Genomic DNA, 22,849 nt, shown 5'->3' with positions numbered 1-22,849 from the left:
AAGGAAGCTATTTGCAGATCTGATGGGACTGAGCCTCTGCCTCCACACCAGGCAGACAGATACCAAATACCCTGAGAATAGCATATACAGGCCTTATGCATTCCTTCTGAAATGGCATCATTAAGGACAAGTTATGTGTGTTAAACAGATTTTCATTTGCTTACATTTATGACATCAGCGTCAGCTACTGCATCAATCTGCTGAAGGACTGTGGATGGCGGCGTGTATGAACCAGCAGCTAGAGCCTGGGACCCAACTTCATCCAGGAAACCCTCAGAAGACTCCACTGACATCAGGTACCCAGCTTTCAGCTTGTTCCTGTCCAGTGAAAGGTGTGTAAGTAAGGCAGAAGGCAGTTTTATGGAGCAAGTTAAAGTATGTTCCTAAATCCTTAAACATGTTTGAGTAAATATGCAAACTAACAGCTTTGAAACTTTAAGAGTGCTAAAGATCTTCATTCCCTTTCTTCAGTTTACCAACTATTTTATTATTTACATTATCATTTTGAAAGCTGTCATTATAAGATTATACTAAAAACCCAACAGAATGCATTTTGCTTTTAGATTAGAACTCAGATCTAGTTAAAAATATTTTAGTGTGAAGTCTTGATTACTGAAGGAATTCTAGCTTCCTGATACACTTTTGGTGATATTAGACATCTCTACTAAAGAAAATACCTGTTTAGTCTTCTCATTGTCCCTTTAGCAGAATGCTGTGGACTGGGATTTGTCTCATTGAGGACAGAACAAGTGGGGAAGGAGAATATAGGTCTTTATAAGCTCCTATAGCTTAAATATGGGCACAAAAGCATCAATTTGAAATAAAATCCAATTCATAATTATCCCAGAAAGAAACTGGTGTTCAATAAGGCACTTGAGTTATTTAACTCAAACTCTGTAGCAAGACCTCCATTTAAACATAATTACAATTTAATGTAGCAATTTTATCACACTGTCAGCTTAACTGAAAAAAGATTTTACCTGCAGTAAACTTTACCAAGAGATTATTAGTTTGTCCCTTCAGCAATGACACCTCACTTTCTCTCTTTCAATACAGGAGGACTAAGAACCTTACCAAAAACGTATAAACTCCATCAAAATGGCAGCAAAGAAACAGAACTTGGCATTAATAACCAAAATTCTACACTTATTAAGAAAATACATTTTCTTAAATAAATTAAGACTTGAAACAGACTTTTCCTGAGTTTATCCAGTGTTTCAGTTTGTTGTAAGCATGTGTTTCTGAGGCAGTCATGTGGAGCTGCACCCTATCAGTCCCTGGTTCCATGTATACAACATTTAATAAAGTGTGTTGTACTTACTTCAGAGATGCACTTTTCAGTGTGTACAGTATGAAAAATGTAATAGTACTAATGAGAAGAGAAATGGTAAAAGGTTGTTCCCTCCTAGGTTGTAATTTACCATCATAACTTCCTTTGTGGACAATACTAAATGATCTTTGAATACTAAAAGACTGCCTGAGTTTTAGGATTCACGTTTTGATTTGTCCTAAATGGATGAAGTCAAATTTAAATGTTTTAATCTCCTGTATGAAAATGCAAGCTGATTTGTAACTCTGTCCACAGTTTGTCTCTTTTAGAGAAACTCCCGGAGGTACTGAGTTAACAGGTGTTTGTTGTTAGCACTCGCTGTTAGCACAGTGAAGACAGTAGGATTTAAAAACCACCAAATAGATGGATGTTGCAGTTTTTTAAACAGGTATCTTTTTTTGTCTATCAAATCAGTAAAGAGGAAAAAATAAAGCTGCTAGTGGTTATGGTGTAACAGGCACTCCTGATGATGTGATTATAAACTGGTACAACCTTTTAATACTGTGATTGCAAAATATATAAACACAAACATATATTTTAATGCAGAGCCTTTCATTATAATATTTATAACTCTTGGCTCAATTGCAAATCTATACCAAAAAGTAATGTGAAATATGAAATTTTTTTAAGGCTAAAGATATCCTTTATAGTTTACAATTTCCAACTGTCAACAAGTATATTCTGACATACCAATTAATTCAGTAATCTGAATAAATGAAAATAGCATTATAAAGAGAAATCATTGGTTAGTAATGATAGATAATTAATTACAATTATATATGTTAATTATTTATTACCAACTATATATGCAGTATTAACAATTATGTCTAAAAATGGTGAGGAAGATATTCAAAATGTTAACAACTATATCTCTAGGTGGTAGGAATATATTTCCCTCTCCTTTAAATACTTTTTTATACTTTTCAATCCTATTGTACCTTTGTTACAATAGTATTGTACCTAGAAAAAAATACACCTTGCAAATAATTGAAAGTTAATATTGAAACTTACTTGGCAGTTTGGACATCTGGATTAGAAAGGTTTCCTTGAGCAATTGTTTTTACTTGGTTATAAGCAGCCTTTATAACCTAGGATAGAGAAGTAAAAGCTGGTCATCTTTGATCAGTGCCAGAGTCTCCTGCAGTATTCCAGATGCTCCTCTATGAGGCAGAAACACAAGATGGAAATCGTTGTGTCCCTCTGGAATTCCTAAGTCACTAGGTGCTGCTTACACTTCCGATAAAGTAGCTGTTTGTACAATATCCAAGTAGCCAAGCTTCTTATAAACATTAAGGGGCAGGGGGCAGAGGATGGCAGTAGGGTTTAGGAAAAGAAAACTCAGGGATTTATAATTGCTTATGAAGAATAAGCACCTTTTAAAGTTCCCCAGGCTCTCAAAGTATCATGTAATTAATATTGCTTTCTCTTACTATTCACTAAGAAGAAAGCAGTAAACCGTAAGGAGCCAATCTGTAAAGACTGTCCATGCCTGGAATGCTGGGGTCATGAAGGAATCAAGTTCTAGTGGTGTGAGTGGGTATAATAAACCTGGCCCATGATTTGCTCCATCCCAACCGTGGCATCATTCAGGGTCTGTAAACTTACTTTACCCTCCAAGTGAGCTACCTATTTCCATAGCCATACCCCAGACCTGAACTGAAATCCTCAATTCCAAGACCTCTGGCCTGTCTTTAATATGCTATCCATATCTTCCATTTTTGCCAACATCTCTAGTTCCTTGATTTGTCCACTTTCAATCTATCATGTCCCTCTGGGTTTACTTCTTTAGCCTAAATCCATGAATTATCCTTTCAGCCACTCCTACCAGTGTTTCCAACTTCCTGCCACCTCTTCATACTTCTGACCAGTCTACTTTGCAAGATTCCAACCTGGGATCAACCCTACAGCTTGCCTCCTCCATTTTTCCATGAGGCTAGCCATCTGACTATACTATGAATCCGCTGCTCTGCTCATTCTGTGTGCATCTAGGCACTCATCTGTCCCCAACCTCTTACTTTCTTTAAACTCCTTCTTTCTCTTATTCTCAAAACATGATTTAGCTTCCTACCGCACCAGGGATGTACTTCCTCATCTCTGACATCCTGTTCTCCCAACAGCCTTTATGTCCAAGGATAAAATGTCTATTTATACTTTGGATCCTGCTTGCTCTTGCTTCTATAGATTTAATCCACCTATAATTTCCTACCTCCTATATTCACTCCAATTTCTTTCCTTTCAGTATGAATATCTGTCTCTTCCTACTTAATCTCTCAGAGTAAACTCTACTAAAACCCCACCCACTCCCCTATACCTGCACCAACTTTGCATTTATTTCTTCTCATTCATTTCTTAATATTGTAAATTTTAGTTCACTTCCAACAGTCTTGTAAAAACTGATACTGTCCAAGTTTGCTAAAACTACCGGACTTCCCTGTGGTAACTAAAGGGACGTTAATATAGAGTAGATCAAAAGATTGTTAACCAGTCTCTTTCTTGGTCTCCAAATATACCAGTTTCTCTTTTTTTTGTTTTCTTGGCCATTTCCCCTAGCTTGACCTTCAGTTTTCTTCTCTTACCAACTTTCATATGTAACCCTGATTTCAACACACTTTTTCTGTTGAGGACGCCCAGTATACATCTTTGCCTTGACCTCACTTGAGTTCTCCATTTAGATACCCTAGAGGTAACTTAATGCCACGTGTCCGCACAGAACCAAAATACCAAGGAAGCATTTCCTCCCTCTTTCCCGGAAGGATTAGTATATACATTTTCCATTTTTAACTTTCTTCCATAGCAGATAACACTTTAATGATATTACACTAGACAGAGATGTATTCGAACATTCTATATTTTTACTAAAAAAATGTTAACAGGAGAAAAAAATCTTGTGAGAATTTTTCAGTTTGCAACTTACGTCTCCAGCAGATGCAGCTTGTGAGATAGTGTAGAACCCAAAGAGTCCAGAGTCTGAGTAACTGGCATTAAAAGCAGAAACCTGAAATATAATGAAACTTTACTATATGTCACTCTACCAGGTAAAACAGTACAGTTTTCCTAAGGTTGTCTAGAAAAAATATGTACCTTCACAATATAAGCAAAGAGATGAATTAATATTTCACGTAACTGGTTCTATTAAGGACTCAAGTGTTCTGTACACAGGTTACCTTTTTCACAACTATAATGGTTTTAACTTTTCTCATTTAACTCTTTCTAAAATGGATTGCTCATTTTCCTTGGTATTTTCTAACCTTTTGATGATTAAGGGTTAATGCAAAAAGTAACCTGTAAACATTACTACATTACTATTATAGATTCAGTACAGCTGAGTGATGCAGATCATGGTCCTTGACATTAGACAAACATGCTTTCTTCCCTCTGCTGTTGGTGGTGACTTCCTTTTCACCAATTCACTTTTACTTTTTCTACAGACCAAAGTCAAAGGGTTAGAAATTTTTTTCTGCTTAGTAGCAGGTGTCCAGGGGAGTAAGAAGTTTAGCCTCTGGCAAACAGGGGTATTTCTGTGTGTAGTTCGAGTAGAGTGTTAAGCTCCTTGAGGCGGATATGACATCCTAGTAAAGTGCTTTTCAGTGTTTATGTGGACCAATAACCTAAGGAGCACTCATGTGTGTCTGAGTATTGTGTGCCCAGCTGTATCTGACTCTTTGCAACCTCATGGATTGTAGCCCGCCAGGCTGCTCTGTCCATGGAAATTTTCTAGGCAAGAATAATGGAGTGCATTGCCATTTCCTTTTCCAGGGGATCTTCTGGACCCAGGGATCGAAACCACATCTCTTGCACCTTCTGCTTTGGGAGGTGGGTTCTTTACCAGTAGCGACACCTGGGAAGTCCAAGGATCACCTGAGTTGTTATAAAACACACACTTTCCGGTTCCCACAATAGATCCACTCACTCAGATCACTACGGATGAAGTCTGGGAGCCTGAATTTTAAACTATATTCCAGGTGAAGTTTGAAAACCATGGGTTTGGTCCATATGAAGCACACAAAGATATGCACTTCAATCACTTGAAGTTTAATTACAATTCTGAGACTAACCTAGTCATTCTCCAAATTTCTGGCCAAATTCTAAAGTAGGAGTTTCTGTTAAATTATGTCACTGGGTTAAACTCCAACTATCTAAAGCATCATTAATATTCAATAGAAAAGAGTAAAGCATGAAAAAAAGAAAACAGAGTAGACCACAGACTGGAAGAAAGACCATTTGGAGGAACTCTAATTTAGGACTAATTTAAGATAATGGTTTGAAAACTGTGCTCCATGGACCCCTAAGGCTCTGTTTAGAAGATTCCAAGGGTTTCACTGTCAAGTAAGCCTTCTACTTTTTTAAAAGCAAAAGCTTTTGTGTTGGGCATTGCAGGTGGGAAATGGTATTGGATTAAAAAAGGCTCCTCTGCTTAAAAATAAAAGTCTGACACAACCACTCAAGTATTAAAAGGAAGGATAAAAAGAGAAGACTGATTTAATTTCCACTGTTAAATGTCAAACGGCCCAAGACTTACTAAAGCATAACCTACCTGTGCCATGCGCTGTTGCTGAAATTATGAACAATACTTAACCATACAATTTTGTGTTACTTTTTAAAGATATCATTGAGTACGGCACTTTAACAGCATCATCTTTTAGGATTTTAAATAGCTCAGCTGAGTTCCTTCACCTCTACTACCTTTGTTTGTAGTAGTAATGCCTCCTAAAGCCCACTTGACTTCACATTCCAGGATGTACAGCTCTAGGTGAATAACCACACCATCATGATTATCCAGTCATTAAGACCTTTTTTGTATAGTTCTTCTGTGTATTCTTTCCACCCCTTGTTTATCTCGTCTACTCCTGTTAGGTCCACTGTTTCTGTCCTTTATGGTATCCATCCTTGCATGAAATGTTCACTTAGTATCTCCAATTTTCTTGAAGAGGTTGCTGGTCTTTTCCATTCTAGTGTTTTCCTCTATTTCATTGTCCATTTAAGAAGGCCTTCTTATCTCTCTCCTCGTTGTTCTCTGGAACTCTGCATTCAGTTTTGGGTACATCTTTCCCTTTCTCCCTTGCCTTTCACACTCTTCTTCGCTGAGCTATTTGTAAAGCCTCCTCAACCACGCTGCATTCCTGCATTTCTTTTTCTTTGGGACAGTTTTGGTCACTGCCTCCTATATAATGTTACAAAGCTACATCCATAGTTCTTCAGGCACTCTGTCTACTAGATATAATCCTCTGAATCTATTTATCACCTCCACTGTGTAATCATAGGGGATTTGATTTAGGTCATACCTCAATGGCCAGTGGTTTTCCCTATTGTCTTCAATTTAAGCCTGAATTTTGCAATAAGGAGCTCATGATTTGAGCCACAGTCAGCTCTAGGTCTTATTTTTGCTGACTGTACAGAGCTTCTTCATCTTTGGCTGCAAAGAATATAATCAATCTGACTTTGGTATTAACCATCTGGTGATGTCCATGTGAAGAGCCTTCTCTTGTATTGCTAGAAAGGGTGTTTGCTATGACTAAAGTGTTCTCTTGACACAACTCTGTTAGCCTTTGCCCTGTTTCATTTTGTACTCCAAGGCCAAACCTGCATGTTATTCTAGGTATCTCTGGACTCCCTACTTTTGCATTCCAATCCCCTATGACAAAAAAGGACACCTTTTTTTAATGTTAGTTCAAAATTGGGAAAGGAGTGCAGCCAAGGCTATATATTGTTACCCTGCTTATTTTACTTATATGCAGAGTGCATCATGAGAAATGCCAGTCTGGATGTATCACAAGCTGATGATACCACTGTAATGGTAGAAAGCAAACAGAATGAGGGTGAAAGAGGAGGATGAAAAAACTGGCTTAAAACGCAATGTCCAGAAAATGAGATCGTAGGATCCAGTCCCATCACTTCATGGCAAACAGAAGGGGAAAAAGTAAAGCAGTGACAGATTTTATTTTCTTGGGCTCTTACACCACTGTGGACGGTGACTGAAGCCATGAAAGTAAGATGCTTGCCCCAGGGCAGGAAAACTAAGACAAACCTAGACAGCTATTAAAAAGTGGAGACATCACTTTGCTGACAAAGGTCCATATAGTCAAAGCTATTGTTTTTCCTGTAGTCATATATGGATATGAGAGTTGGACCATAAAGAAGGCTGAGAGCCGAAGAATTGATGCTTTTGAACTGTGGTGTTGGAGAAGACTCTTGAGAGTCCCTTGGACTGCAAGGAGATCAAACCAGTCAATTCTAAACTATTGCTGAAGCTTAAGCTCCGATTAAGTTCACTGAACTGAGCTCAAGCTCCAATACTTTGGCCACCTGATGTGAACAACTGAAAAGATTCTGATGCTTGGAAAGATTGAAGGCAAAAGGAGAAGGGGGCAGCAGAGGACGAGTCTGTTAGGCAGAACCACTGACTTAATGGACATTCAGTTCAGTTCAGTCTCTCAGTAGCGTCTGACTCTCTGTGACCTCATGAACCGCAGCACACCAGGCCTCCCTGTCCATCACCAACTCCCGGAGTCCACCCAAACCCATGTCTGTTGAGTTGGTGATGCCATCCAACCATCTCATCCTCTGTCGTCCCCTTCTCCTCCTGCCCTTAATCTTTCCCAGTATCAGGGTCTTTTCAAATGAGTCAGCTCTTTGCATCAAGTGGCCAAAGTATTAGTTTCAGCTTCAACATCAGTCCTTCCAGTGAACATCCAGGACTGATCTTTAGGATGGACTGGTTGGATCTCCTTGTGGTCCAAAGGACTCTCAAGAGTCTTCTCCAACATCACAGTTCAAAAGCATCAATTCTTCGGTGCTCAGCTTTCTTTATAGTCCAACTCTCACATCCATACATGACCACTGGAAGAACCATAGCTTTGACTAGACGGACCTTTGTTGACAAAGTGATGTCTCTGCTTTTTAATATGCTGTCTAGGGTGGTCATAACTTTCCTTCCAAGGAGTAAGTGTCTTTTAATTTCATGGCTGCAGTCACCATCTGCAGTGATTTTGGTGCCCAGAAAAATAGTCAGCCACTGTTTCCCCATCTGTTTGCCATGAAGTGATGGGACTGGATGCCATGATCTTAGTTTTCTGAATATTGAGTTTTAAGCCAATTTTTTCCACTCTCCTTTTTCACTTTCATCAAGAGGCTCTTTAGTTCTTCACTTTCTGCCATAAGGGTGGTGTCACCTGCATATCTGAGGTTATTGATATTTCTCCCGGCAATCCTGATTCCTTCCAGCTTGTGCTTCTTCCAGCCCAGCGTTTCTCATCATGTACTCTGCATGTAAGTTAAATAAGCAGGGTGACATGAACATGAAGTTCATGAACATGAAGTTGAGCAAACTCCAAGAGAGAGTGGGGATTTTGGATTTTTTGGAATTTTTAAGCATTCAATTCTTTTTATATTAGAATAACAGTAAGTTTTTGATAGACCCACTAAGGTACTAAAATTAAGCCTGGCTGCCTCTTCAATTTTACAAAGATTTTCTTTGTGCCATCTTAAATTTTAAAAGCAGTTTAATACTAAGATCAAGTTTCCAGGACAACATTGTAAACATTAAGCCTTTGAAAACAAAAGAAAGATGTTCACTGTTCAGACTCACATCAAATGGCTGGTGAACTCCCTTGGCAACAGCCTGGTACAGAGAGCTGGTGGCATTGCTGCCCCTCTTAACGTGTGGTCCAGCACCGAGGACGTGCTGGAGAACACTGAACGCGTTTGCTTCTGCACTTCCTATGGCTGCACTCTCTGCTACAAGAGCGGCATGGACGAGACTGTCTCCATTCTGTTCTCGAATTTCACCTGGGGCCATGTAAAGAAAGAGCAAGGAAGAAACCATTTTTTGGTTTTATTCTTCAATACTCTCTATGAGACAGTATTACTGCATTAAGATGAAGCTCTTCTCTGGCCTGGTCCTCTCCTTGCTACCCTGCCCTTCCCCCAACACAGTCACAAATATACTTAACACATAATACCCAAGCAATTGATACTTTCCACAATGATTCTCTCTCTTTCCACACTGATACTGTTTGGTAGTAAACAATCAGGCCTATTATACTCCAATATCTATTGTGGGGGAGAGGCGGCATCCTGGTAAACTAACCTTACAGAACAAAACGCTTACCTCCATGGTACTTGGCTTTTGCACCAGATAAACCAAGGCCACCCCTTATGTTAAGAAACTGTTCAGCAACTTGCTTTAGGACAGGATGACTCACACCTATGTCAGTAGAAACAAACAAACAAAAAACTGTAGAACCAGAATTTCTAAAACACAATTGTAGAATACCTACTATTTTAAAAATGCTTCATTATATAATTAAAATATTATAATGCTCTTACAGAGATATGCATTTACAGCTTTATTATGTATTCATCTAGAACCTTTTTTTATGTAAATACTAATATTATTCTTTTTATTTTTAAAATGGTATCTTCTATTGATACTGTTTCTAACTTGTCTGTTGTAATTTACTTCTGAGTGGACTACACCAAACATGTAATGGTTATAAAGAATTCTATTATACTGATGTACCATTATTTATTTAATCAATCTCTTCCTGATGGACATGTTTCTAATAACTGGCTATTAAAACAATACTGCAATATGCATCAAGAGGCATTTTTAAAAGGAATGAAGAGATACTCCACAAAATGGGAAAAATATTTGCACATCATGTATGTGGTAAGGATTAGTATCCAGAATATATAAAATACTCTTACAACTCAACAATGAAGAATAAACAACCCAATTAAAAACTGGCCAACGCACTTGAATGAACATTTCTCCAAAGGAGACACATAAACAGCCAAAAAGCATAAAAAAAGTTGTTCAATGTTATCAATCACTACAATGGGATACCACTTCCTAAGACATATGATAGTACATATTGGTGAGGATGTGGAGAAGTTGGAATCCTTATACACTGTTGGTGGGAAAATAAAATGGTTCAACTGCTTTGGAAAACAGTTTCATAGTTCTTCAAAGGGTTAAATAGAGAGATATCCTATATCCTAATCCTAGCAATTCTACTAGGTACACACCCAAAAGAATGAAAAAGATATTTTGTTAAAAAATTTACACATGAATGTTTATATTCTTAATAGCTCTAAACCATGCAGAACAACCCAAATGTCCAACTGGTGAATGAACAAAATGTGGTATTGAAATATTTTTCAGCCAGAAAAGGGAATGGAACATTGGTATAGGCTATAATATGGATGTACCTTAAACACATTATGCTAAGTGACTAAGTGAAAGCAGTCAGTTACAGAGGCTATTACTGTAAAATTCTCTTTGTATGAAATGTCCAGAGTAGTCAGCTCTCTACAGAGAGAAAGTAGACTGCCGGTTGTCAGATGCAAGGAGGTGGAATGAGGAGTGACTGCTATTGAGTACGGGGTTTCTTCTGGGGATGATGAAAATGTTCTGAGATTAGACAGTGGCAATAGCTGCACAACTCTGAGTATGCTAAAACCCACAAACTGCACACTTCAGAACGGTGAATTTTACACAGTGTGAAATATACTCAATTATTATTTATAAAACAAACGAACAAAATCCAACTACTGCAAACAAAATTCTCATGCAAGTATTTTGTAAACTTATCAAAATATTTCTGAACGATAAATTCTTAAAATAGACCTCCAAAAATGTACCAGTTTGCACTCCTGCCAATAATTTTTGAGTGCCTATTTTTCCATACCTTGGTTAATACTGGGTAGTGTCTATCTTTTAATTTTTGCCAACTTCACAGATTAAAAATTTCTTAGTTATTACATCTTTTACAATAATTGTATACACACATAACACACTTTCTGCATGAACTGTTTGTTCATCCCTTTGTCAATTTTTTTATTAAACTGTACTTAAAACAAAAGCTCTTTGTAAAAAGCTCTTTGCTTAGAGAAATTTGCCCTTTGTCATAGGTTTTGCAAATACTGTAATGAATTTAAAAATTAGTACTTAAAAAAAAGGACTAGCTTTTTTCTTTTCAGAGTTGTGGAGGATTTATTTATATGCTATAAAACTGTGTTGGGGATATTTTAAAAATTTTATTGATGTATAGCTGATTTACAATGTTGTGCTAATTTCTGTTGTACAGGAAAGTGATTCAGTTATACATATACTTTTTCATTATGGTTTATCACAGGAAATTGAATATAGTTCTCTGTGCTATGTAGTAGGACCTTGTTGCTTATACATTCTATCTATACTAGTTTGCATCTACTAATCCCAAATTCCCCATCTTCCCTCCCCGACACCCCTCAGCAAGTGCAATTCTGTTCTCTAGGAGTCTGTTTCTGTTTCACAGATACGTTCATTAGTGTTGTATTTTAGATTCCATGTATAAGTGATATCATGTGGTACTTTTCTCTTTCTGACTTACTTCACTTAGTATGGTAATGTTTACATCCATTCATGTTGCTGCAAGTGGCACTATTTGATTCTTTTTAATGGCTGAATAATATTCTATTGAATATATGTACCATATCTTCCTTATCCATTCATTTGTCAGTGGACATTCAGGTTGTTTCCATGAAAGACTAGCTATTAAAATCCTATCAGGGCTTCCCTGGTGGCTCAGTGATAAAGAATCTGCCTGCGAATGCAGGAGACACAGGTCTGGGACTGATCCTTGATCTGGGAAGATCCCAAGCGCTGCGGGGCTCCTAAGCCTGTAGGCCACACCTACTGTACTGTACGCCACACGTACAGCCTGTGCTCTGCAACAAGAGAAGTCACAACAGCGAGAAGCCTGTGCACTGCCACTAGAGAGTAGTCCCCGCTCTCTGCAACTAGAGAAAAGCCTGTGCAGCAACAAAGATCCAGCACAGCCAAATAAATTTTTAAAATTATGTATATAAAAATCCTATCACATACTGACTTTCTGACCTAACACAGGGTAAGTTCTCAAATTTTGTTCAATCCAGTAATCACATAATTATAGCTTAAGGGACTACTCTTTTTTAAAGTAACTCATACAGAGACAGTGAAACAGTATCTTTATTCTTAACTATAAGTGCAACATCTACTAGGAGTGCACCTTAGTTTCTCTTTTTTCAATTAACCACTTTCTAAAATGAGACAGACCATAAAGAATTGTGTAATCAGAATTTAAGAAAGTACCCAAGTGAGTATATTATAAATTGAGGCTGGTTACCAATATAGTGATAGACTTACAATGTACTGGAAAGGTGTCCCCTTCACTACCCCAACAATTACAAAAGGAAAAGTCAGCAACCTCAGGGAATTTCCTGATTATCTACCACTTTCTCTGGGAGCCAAGAAACATGGAACTGTAAGTTATCTAAATATTGATATAACTGTAAAAGATGTATATATACACAGTTACATATGATAGTATCTGATTTTATAGTTTCAAGGATAATTCTACCTTCTCATTGAATATAGCTTCCTGTGCTATAACAGGATCTTGCTGTTTATCTATTCTATACATAATAGGTTGCATCTGCTCTTCCCAAACCAACCCTTTCCCGTGCTTCCCCCTTGGCAACCATAAGTCTGTTTTCTATGTTTGTGAGTTAAAAGAACTACTCTTAAAAGAAGCAAACTGACATGCAGGTAATTGCCAACTTACCAAGTCCAATCAAAGCCATTCTTGCACTTGTAAAATGATTCTGTACATAGTCATGTAACTGAGAAAGTGAAAACATTTATCTGGTTATACTGGTATAAATATAAAGAACTATAAAAATATCAAAGTGCAGTTTAACAGAGAATAAATAGGCTTAAAAGCTGCTGTAATGAACTATAAGGGACTACCTAGTACTGAATTAAATTGAGCTTTTAAAAACCATTGCTAGAACTGAATGTGGTGATGGTTATGTAACTCTGTGAACAGAATAAAAACCTGAATCATGCATTTTAAATGGTGAACTGTATGGTATGTAAATTACATCTCAATGAAGTTGTTAATGAAAAAAACAAAACAAAAATTAGAGCACATATTGGCTTGAACTTGAAGAAATGGGACTAAGTTTATGATTTTTATTATAATGTGATTTAAGTAGTACATCAGGTTCATCTTTATACAGGTAGTAATAAAGCACTGTTGTTAACATTCTATAGTAGAGCTAACAGTTATATCACTATATTCCTCTTGCCTGTCTTTGAATATTTTTTTGCTAATAAGTTAGTGTCTATACCAGGGTTTCCAACCTGGATGATTACAGAATTATTTTAGGAGCTTAAAAAAAAATTCGTCAATGTCTCCCTACTAATATAGGTTAATACAGTAGATTCAATGTGAAATCTTGGAATCTTTATATAAAAGTAGGGCTAAAACATGCATTCTCAACTATACTACTGCTCCCAAGAGAGTGAAAATTACTTCTTGGGGGAAGGAAAAAAAAAAAGAAAATCCTTTATATATAAAGTACAAATATATATACAGTGCATAAACAGATATACAGTATATCTGTGGTGTTAAAAATTCATGGTGGCGGGGGGGGCGGGGCAGCTAAAAAGGTTCCCTGAGTAATGTTTAGACTTGCTGAAGCTCAGTTTATTTAGAATTTGTGCCCTAAAATGAATGCTGTCTCCATCTATTGAGCCATCTTGGAAAGTCATACTCTTATTTTTTTCCTGGTGATGTTTTTCTACTGAATGCTGCTTTTGCTTAAAGTGTTCCAGCACCAATTTCTTTAGAATTTCCTTTAGCCTAGGGATACATTTTAAAAGTGCTAGTAACTTTGATAATCATGGTTAATATCTTGGTATTTGTCTACACACACCTTACTTTTTGAAAAATGGGACCCTTTAATACATCCTATTCATAAATTGTGAATGAAATTTCTGTAATGAATTCATAAAGTATGAATGAATGAAATGTCTGGTCAGAATGTAATTCTGAAATTTCTGTAATTCCCCACCAGGGAATTGCCCCTTTCATAATAAACACTTTTTTTTTTTTAGTTGAAAGATACACAAAAACTGTTCAGACAGAATTTTAGTCAAAAAGCATGTTGATGAATGGGCAATTTCCTGGTGGTTTAGGACTCTGCTCTTTACTGCAGGGGACATGGGTTTGATCCCTGGTAGGGGAACTAAGCTCCCACAAGCTGTGTAGTATAGCCAAAAAAAAAAAAAAAAAAAAAAAGGCAGCAAAGTGATGGGAAAAAAAGCAAGCAAGAGACTCTCTTAAATTAGACGACAAGAAAATTAGCAAACAAAACTGAGTGGTAGATGAACATTCAAATTAATGTGAAAATGAGCACATTTAAAAATGTAAGGTGTTTTATCAGTACCTCAACTGGTGTCACTTTTCCAATCCTATAATCAGGACAATATAAGGAATTAGCCAAGGCATTTCTGTAAGCGGCAGCATGCAAATTTTCAATGACGTCTGTAACATAAGTAAAGAAGCAGTTACAGAAACATTGTTTAAATAAAGACAACACCATGTAGAGAGCCTCGAAAACAACTATACAACTTTGGTCATCGCATTCAAGCATCGAAAATTTATTATCATTTAATCTCTAGCAACTTCTAAAATTCTGCCAGTCAAATGTGCTGAGAAAAATAAGATTCTCTGATAGCAGCCTGTAAATGTCAGAATCCACCTGAAGAGGCACGCCAGGGCAGAGAGACACCAGCCAGCAGACTACAATAACTGTTCAGGCACAAAGGACGAGGGCTGGAGCCTCACTGCTGCCAGTGGGGAAGGAAGCTACTCAGGACACAGAAGTCATCTTTTCTACAGTTTTACTATTCTATTTCTTTTACCAAAGGCCTGGGGTAACAAAGTTATCACGATGAAATATAATATGAGCAAACAGGAGCCAAGCACTATGTTCCAGACACTTGACAGGCCTGCATGTGAGTGAAGTCCGTGCCATTCTGAGCCCTTGCAGTTGACCGCCTGCTTATACCTCAGTGGGCTACCTGCACGTTTCTGCTCCTACCACAAGTTCTTGACTTCTGAGAATCAGTGGTGCTTTTTTTATCTTACAGATTTGTTCTGCCAGGTATGCTTGTCAAGATTATATAACCAAACATTCTATAAACACAAACATGAATACAAAAAAGGTTTTTTTTAAATTAAGCTGATTGCTTTGGAAAAACCCAATAAAAGGGAGCTGGCTAAACAACAACAGCAATATATAACAGTAAAAGTAGCAGCAGCAGCAATAAACTGCTGCCAGATTTGGTGTAAGTAAAACAACCATTAAAAAACACCAGGGGGTGCTCTGATACAACCTAGAGGGGTGGGATAAGGAGGGAAGTATAAGAGGGAGGGGACATATATATACATATGGCTGATTCATGTTGATTTAAGGCAGAAACCACCACAATACTATAATTATCCTCCAACTAAAAATAAAAGACTGTTAAAAAACAAAAAACACCAGGGAACTTCCCAGGTGGCACAGTGCTAAGAATCCATCTGCCAATGCAGGGTACATGGGTTCGATCCCTGGTCTGGGAAGATTCCACATGCCGAGGAGCAACTAAGCCTGTGTGCCACAACTCCTGAACCTGCGAGCCTGGAGCCCGTGCTCCACAGCAAGAGAAGCCCGCTCCCCCAAACTAGACGAAATCTGCGCACAGCACAGAAGACCCAGTGCAACCAATAAAAAAACAAACAAAAAAAATCAGTGGTGGGAGGATGGGCATAAAACACAGGTGAAAGGCCTAGGATTCTGTAATAAATTTACATATTAACATGATGAAAAATACATCAAATACATCAAAATAATACAAATGTTTAGAAATGAACAATGTTTTAAAAAGTGGACAAATTTTTGGAAAGCGTATTTTCAAACCCAAGGAGAAAAAGAATTTCAACAGCAGTTTTATTCCTCTACAAATTGATTTTCTTGAAATCCCAGTATCTTAGAAACAATGGAATATAATCTAAAAGTGCACTTACGAGCCTGTGGATTCTGAAGAGCCACAGCTTTGTCAATCCTTAGCTGAGGCTGAAGGGCAGCTACCTCCCAGCGTCGAAATTCTGGTGCTGTGGTGACATTGAGCAGGAACTCCATTAGAACATCACTACAGAAGACCGAAGCTCAGAGTTACCAGTCAAAAATTTAAAACGAACATCCATTCTACATAACTGTAATGCTTTTTATTAAACTTTAGGCAGTTTGTGAATAACAATCCAAAACCAACATGAGAGGTCATGCCACACTGAAAAAAAAAAAAAAAAGTAGAACTGAGCATCTAAGTACTTCTTTAAAAGCAGATCTTCTAAATAAACACAGGTACTCACACATCATCCCGCAGGCATTCCACAGTATAGGCCATGTTTTCCCTTGTTGACGTCACGCTGAGTCAAAAATAAATTACAGTGAATTATCTAAATCAGAAGAATAAGCTTTCTCTTATATCTTCATGAAATCAATCTTTTGGAAAAAATATTTTGAAGTACAAAAAGTATAAGTAATAGTAAACAAAAATATGCACACTCAACTGAAGATTTTAACTATTTAAAAAAATCTTAAATAAGAAAACAGTTAAGTATTTCAACTTGACAAAAAGGAAGAAAGTCCTGACATATTACACTTGGATAAACCTTGAAAACATTTTGCTCAGTGAAGTCAGTCAGTCATGAAAAGGTAACACGTACTATTTGATTCCACTGATATGAGGTACTTAGAGTAGTCAAAATCATGGGAACAACACAGAATGCCACTTGCCTGGGGCTGAGGGAAGGGAAGGTGGTGTTTCATAGCTACAGAGTTTGGGTTGGGGAAGATGAAAACATTCTGGAGATGGGTGGTGGTGATGGTTGCTCACTGACACTTATTGTTACAGAACTACACATGTTAAAGGTGGTACATTTTATCCTATATGTATTTTACCACAACTTAAAAAAGGCAATTTTAAAGTTGAAGATCTCTTTGTATTCTTCCCAGGCTCTCACACTTTCTCCCACTTGAGACAAACATAATTATCAGCGTTACATATTATTTTGTTAAAAACCTCCTCATACCTTCAAAAAATCTTAAAAATTGTTTTCCAAAAAACATTTTGTTAAGTCTGCCATGTTGATACAGACTGAATTCATCTCTGAACTGCTGTTCATTCCTAACTGTAGTAGTCCCAGCATATTATTGTATCATACTTTACTTATCCACCTCTTTAAAGACAGGCATTTAGATTGTTTCCAGTCACAATATAAAGAATTCCTTTGTGCATGTGGATTAAAAACTGTTAGGTTGAAGAATATGCTCATTTTTAATATTAATTGATATTTCTTGATTCTTTCCTAAGTAGCTGTATCAACTCATACTCCTACCAGCAGTATAAAATGGTTTTGAACTGTTGATTTAAGATCATTGTTTCTGGGCTCTTCTGGGAACAGCCTATTCCTATCTTTGTTCCTATCCATTTACTCTTTGGTTGTTTTCCTAATTTGCAGTTCTTTATTTTTCCAAATAATCCTCTCCATATTACATATGTTACAAATACCTACTTTTAATTACTTAGATTTTTACTTTCAGGCATAAAGATGTTTTACATTTACGCAGTCAAATTCATCAGTCTTTTCCTTCTTGTGCCTTAAGAAACTGTTAACCACCTTGATAACAGAAAAGTTCCTTTACAACTGATCATCTTATGGTGTTTTCACTATTTCCGATTATTTATTTTTAACAAACCTTAATTTACCACCAACTGCTTCAATTCCACGGGTTATCTTGAAAGATGAAGCTCCTTTTGTAGTCTTGGAAAAGAAAAAAACAACCATTTTTGGTATTTTTTAATGCCAAGTTTGCCAAACATGACTTTATGTCAAAATCTAACGTCTGTCATTAAATTCAAAGGAACACTAACTAAAAATACTGCCTCTTTTTAAGATATGCCCAACAAAGTTGACCCAAAGGCACAAGTATAGATTTTTATATAAAGTATTTAGATAAAAATTCAATTATCAAATACATGCTTGTTGGATTCATCAATCTATTGTGAAAGAGATTTGCATATGGGAAAAAATAATTTTCAATTTCTGGCACTTTTTAAAAATTAAAAATCTTGTCCTTTTTTTGGTACATGATTCTTTTATTTTTTAAAAAATTAATTAATTTTAATTGGAGGCTAATTACTTTACAATATTGTGGCGGTTTTTGCCATACATTGACATGAATCAGCCATGGATGTACATGTGTCTCACTATCCTAAAAATGTTGTCTTTTTACTGATTTCTTATGCTCTGGATGGACACTAATTTACTGCTTCCCTGTGATAAGTATCCTGTGATTTTTCATGCTATATTAGGGGACTGTATTTGAAAACATGCCCAAAATTCATGTCTACCCAAGAACCTACAAAAGTGACCCTGTTTGGAAATAGCCTTTGCAGATGTAAATATTTAAAATGAGGTCATGCTGGATAAGTGTGCCCTTCAGTAAAAGGGATATTTGGACACAGAAACACAGACAGACAGGGCCACGTGAAATCAGGGGCAGATATTGGAATGATGCAGCCGCAAGCCAAGGAATGAAAAGGACTGCTGGCAACCACCAGAAGCTGTGGGAGAAACAAAGGCAAGATTCTTCCTAGAGCCTTCAGAGGGAGTATGGCTCTACTGACACCATGACTTTGACTTCTAGCCTCTAAAACTGTGACAGGATAAACTCCTGGTGTTTAAGCCAGACTGTGTGAAGTAATTTGTTATGGCAGCTCCAGGAAACTAACATAGGGGTGTTGCTTTTAGTTCTTCTTTTCTGTAGGACCAAGATATCACAGATTTCTAAACACACGGAAGTAGTCAAGATGCTTACCAAACTGGATGCAAGACGAAGCAAATGAGAAGTTCCTAAATTGTTGGAGTTCTCATATCTGCTGCCTGCTTTAATGAACAAACCAATTCTTGATGCAGGAGCATAGTTTTCGAGAGAAGCAATCACTAAACCATTTGGTAACCTGGTAAACTGTATATAAGATAAAGCAGGATGTGATTAATGTCTTTATATTACCAAGAACAGTAAGGCGTGTATGTGTCCAGTGAGTAACTCAGGGGGACTAACCTCAAGGTCCTGAGGATGTAGAGGCACTCCTGCAGGGGCTGCTGTGGCTTTAACTTTAGGAGCAACTTTGAGGGAATAAAATCTCTAAACACAAAAAAAAACAGGTTACCACATTTCTCAAAAGAATAGTGCATTGTATCTGAGTTGGCCCAAGCAATAGAGGCTGTTCAGTGGTAAATAAACTCCATGGGAGGAGTCAGCTGATTAACCTATTAACTCACCCACCAGTTTACCATGCCACTCTTCAATCTCTATTGTTGATCTGTATAGCTTGAAGGAACGCGGAGTTGAACACGTTCATTTCTTATATCAAGATTCACTGCATTTTCTTTTACCTTTTAACTACCTTATTAGAGCTCCAAGTGGTCCTTTCTAGGCTCTAATGCTTTGGAACTTTTTGAAAAAGTGCGGAATAGCCACATTCATACCTTTTTATAGATTTTAGCATTACTGCTTCTCTTATCTGCCTAAAGAGTCTCATCTTTTTAGTCTACTTTCCAATATGACTTCATTTCCTTAATCATTTTAGTAATCTTTAAAAAGCATATCAAAGAAAACTTCATCCAAGCACCCAAATATTTCCTATAGTATCTTCACTGTCTTTTGTGCTACATTAAGACTACACAACTAAAGGGTTTTTTTTTTTTAATCTTCTTTGACTAATATACCCTGAGACTAACGATAGGTACACCCACAGCAGATTCTCAAAATGTAATATGCAGCCACGGGAAGGGATCCTCTTAAACGTCAGATAATGGATCCAAAATGTGTAATTTTATTTAGCTTTTTTTTTGGCGAATGATATATAATACCACAGAATTAATTCTGATTATGTCTAAGGATCATAAGGTTACTAGTGGAGATGTTGAGAATTAAACCTTAGTACTCCCAGGATTAAATGAACATGCTGCCTGAGTTTCCCAAGGAGCCCCTCAGAGGCTGCATTGTTCCTACTTCATGTTGTCCAGGAGGGCTGCTGGTTGTGCATTCAGCTCCAATGCTGTACTATCGAAAAGTTGGTTCCTAGTTTACACTTGCTGTTCAGTTCAGTTCAGTTGCTCAGTCGTGTCCGACTCTCTGCGACCACGTGACCACCAGGCCTCCCTGTCCATCACTGACTGCTGAAGTCTACCCAAACTCTTGTCCACTGAGTTGGTGATGCCATCTAACCAACTCATCCTCGGTCGTCCACCCTTTTCCTCCTCCCTTCAATCTTTCCTAACATCAGGGTCTTTTCAAATGAGTCAGCTCTATGCATCAGATGGCCAAAGTATTGGAGTTTCAGCTTCAACATCAATCCTTCCAATGAACACTCAGGACTGATCTCCTTTAGGATGGACTCCTTGCAGTCCAAGGGACTTTCAAGAGTCTTCTCCAACACCACAGTTCAGAAGCGTCAATTCTTCTGTGCTCAGCTTTCTTTATAGTCTAACTCTCACATCCATACATGACTACTGGAAAAACCATAGCCTTGACTAGATGGACCTTTGTTGACAAAGTGATGTCTCTGCTTTTTAATATATTGTCTGCTGCTGCCGCCGCTAAGTCGCATCAGTCATGTCTGACTCTGTGCAACCCCATAGACGGCAGCCCACCAGGCTCCCCCGTCCCTGGGATTCTCCAGGCAAGAACACTGGAGTGGGTTGCCATTTCCTTCTCCAATACATGAAAGTGAAAAGGGAAAGTGAAGTCGCTCAGTCGTGTCTGACTCTTAGCGACCCCATGGACTGCAGCCCACCAGGCTCCTCTGTCCATGGGATTTTCCAGGCAAGAGTACTGGAGTGGGGTGCCACTGCCTTCTCCAACATGTTGTCTAGGTTGGTCATAACTTTCCTTAGCTCTTTCAAATTATACATTACAATTAGCTTTGCTTTATTATCATCAATTTCATTTGCTGGGTGTGGTACAGTTAACTCTACTAGTGATTCTAGCTTTTGATTTTTCCAGAAAGTAAAAAATTTAAGATATGTAGGCACATCAGATGCTAAGGCAGATTTAGGTGCTCTCCTCTCAAATGTGCCTGAGCAGTGACACTTTGTTGATAATGTACTTTCTATAATTTGTTCCATTCAAACTTGTTGCAAAGAATTATCCTAGTAACTGTCCATACAATTACTGTTTTAATAACAAAAGATGTATACATTTATTCTTATGTAAAGTAAGTGCTGTAAGTAGAAACAACAATTGCTTTCAAGCTTACTGCAATTTGCTTACACTGGTCCTCTTCAACTCTGTTACCTTTGAGTTCTTTTTTCTACTGAAAGGTGAGGATGGAATGAATGAGGAGGTTTTGAGGTCTTTGGCTAGTCCAACTGGACTTCCCTCTAAGGGTTATTAAAATCACCGGTTAGTTTAGGGGTGCTAAGAAGGCTAAGAGAATTACAGTCTAAATCATGGTCATTTGTATAATTCATAGTTTATCTATTTAAATATTAAGTTCCCGGAAACTCCATTCCCTGGTTTTTCCAACCTTCTAGTAGATTACTACGTTACTTAGCAACCCAGGCTCTCTTGGTATTTCGAGCTGGATAATTCTGCTGTGGGTGGCTTTGAGCCCTGAAGGATGTTCAGCAGTAGCACTCCTCCGGCCCTCAGGTTGTCACAACCAAAATCGTCTCTAGATATTGCCAAATGTCCCCTGGGGGCAAAATTGGCCTCGAAGAGTTGTTTTAAACTCAGAGGTTGAGACTGTCCCCTCTTGATAACCACCAGTCCACAATGATGTAACACTGATACTGGAGTTTTCCCCAAGTGACAGCTATGTGTCAGTCGGACAAGGAGGAGGAGCCTTAAGAAGCTCTAAAGGGAAGGCCAAGAACCTCTCCTGGATAATATTAAAACAAGATCAAGAAAAGCACACTTTATGCAGCCAGGACACGACAGTAACAATCAAGTTCCAGGTTCACTGAAAAACGCTATACAGGTATTAGCTCATTTTTTCCCTTATGATTTTACTCATAACCCCGCTTAACAGTTGGAGCAGCTGATGCTACATGATGTGCCAAGAAACAGGCAGCAGCTGATAGGGTAGGGATGGGGGACTAGGTCTACACCGGCCTCCTGTGACCCATATCTCATGGTCTCCTTCACCTGCACGCAAGTGCAGCAATGACCTTCAAAGGTGTCTCCACCGAGTCGCTTCATCTCTGCTCTCAAGCCCCATCTCTGCACGTTTTCCTGCATTAGGTCTCCTCTGCTCAGAGCATGAGCGGGCCTTCCAAAGCCTGACCCATCCAGCCTGGAGCCCAGTTGGCCTCCAGGGTTCAGCTGAAGGGCAGAACGAAGCCCAGGGCCCAGGGGCCCCAAACCAGGCAACTCCGGTCCGTATGACCTTGCTGACCATCTGCTTTCCAACCCTTCCCCAAGCCCGCCAGCTGTGCTCACCGAGAGGGACCCGGCTCTGGTTAACAGCTTCATTGCTCAAGATTGTTCTGAGCCTCGGTCACTGCCGCCTTAGAGGAAAGCAAGATGGTGGCGGACAGCGGCAGTGGCCCAGCTTTCCCTGCGACACTCTGTTCCACGCCTCTTACGTGAGGG

General features: G+C 38.1%; 2 protein-coding genes across 5 annotated transcripts in view; one reads left to right on the top strand and one right to left on the bottom strand.

The window, feature by feature from the left end:
* Positions 1-1,193, top strand: part of PDZD9 (PDZ domain containing 9) — a 24,897-nt gene extending 23,704 nt beyond the window's left edge. For 3 of the 4 annotated variants that reach the window (XM_061401382.1, XM_061401380.1, XM_061401383.1), the window contains 2 exons: positions 179-332; positions 1,057-1,193. The gene's annotated coding sequence lies outside the window, so the exon portion shown is untranslated. The remainder of the gene's footprint in view (positions 1-178; positions 333-1,056) is intronic. The other variant, XM_061401381.1, reaches the window with a different exon arrangement.
* Positions 1-22,849, bottom strand: part of LOC133238363 (cytochrome b-c1 complex subunit 2, mitochondrial) — a 26,296-nt gene extending 3,447 nt beyond the window's left edge. The window contains exons 1-13 of the mRNA XM_061401379.1: positions 22,697-22,849; positions 19,313-19,396; positions 19,067-19,216; positions 17,945-18,009; positions 16,555-16,611; positions 16,210-16,334; positions 14,585-14,682; positions 12,916-12,973; positions 9,438-9,533; positions 8,916-9,115; positions 4,245-4,325; positions 2,342-2,418; positions 165-318 (exon numbers count right to left, since the gene is read on the bottom strand). Of these exons, the coding sequence (XP_061257363.1) occupies positions 165-318; positions 2,342-2,418; positions 4,245-4,325; positions 8,916-9,115; positions 9,438-9,533; positions 12,916-12,973; positions 14,585-14,682; positions 16,210-16,334; positions 16,555-16,611; positions 17,945-18,009; positions 19,067-19,216; positions 19,313-19,396; positions 22,697-22,729 (1,278 nt within the window). The 5' untranslated portion in view covers positions 22,730-22,849. The remainder of the gene's footprint in view (positions 1-164; positions 319-2,341; positions 2,419-4,244; positions 4,326-8,915; positions 9,116-9,437; positions 9,534-12,915; positions 12,974-14,584; positions 14,683-16,209; positions 16,335-16,554; positions 16,612-17,944; positions 18,010-19,066; positions 19,217-19,312; positions 19,397-22,696) is intronic.

Source organism: Bos javanicus, chromosome 25, assembly GCF_032452875.1.
Source record: "Bos javanicus breed banteng chromosome 25, ARS-OSU_banteng_1.0, whole genome shotgun sequence".
NCBI classification, from domain to species: domain Eukaryota; kingdom Metazoa; phylum Chordata; class Mammalia; order Artiodactyla; family Bovidae; genus Bos; species Bos javanicus.
This window is presented reverse-complemented; position numbering and strand designations above follow the sequence as displayed.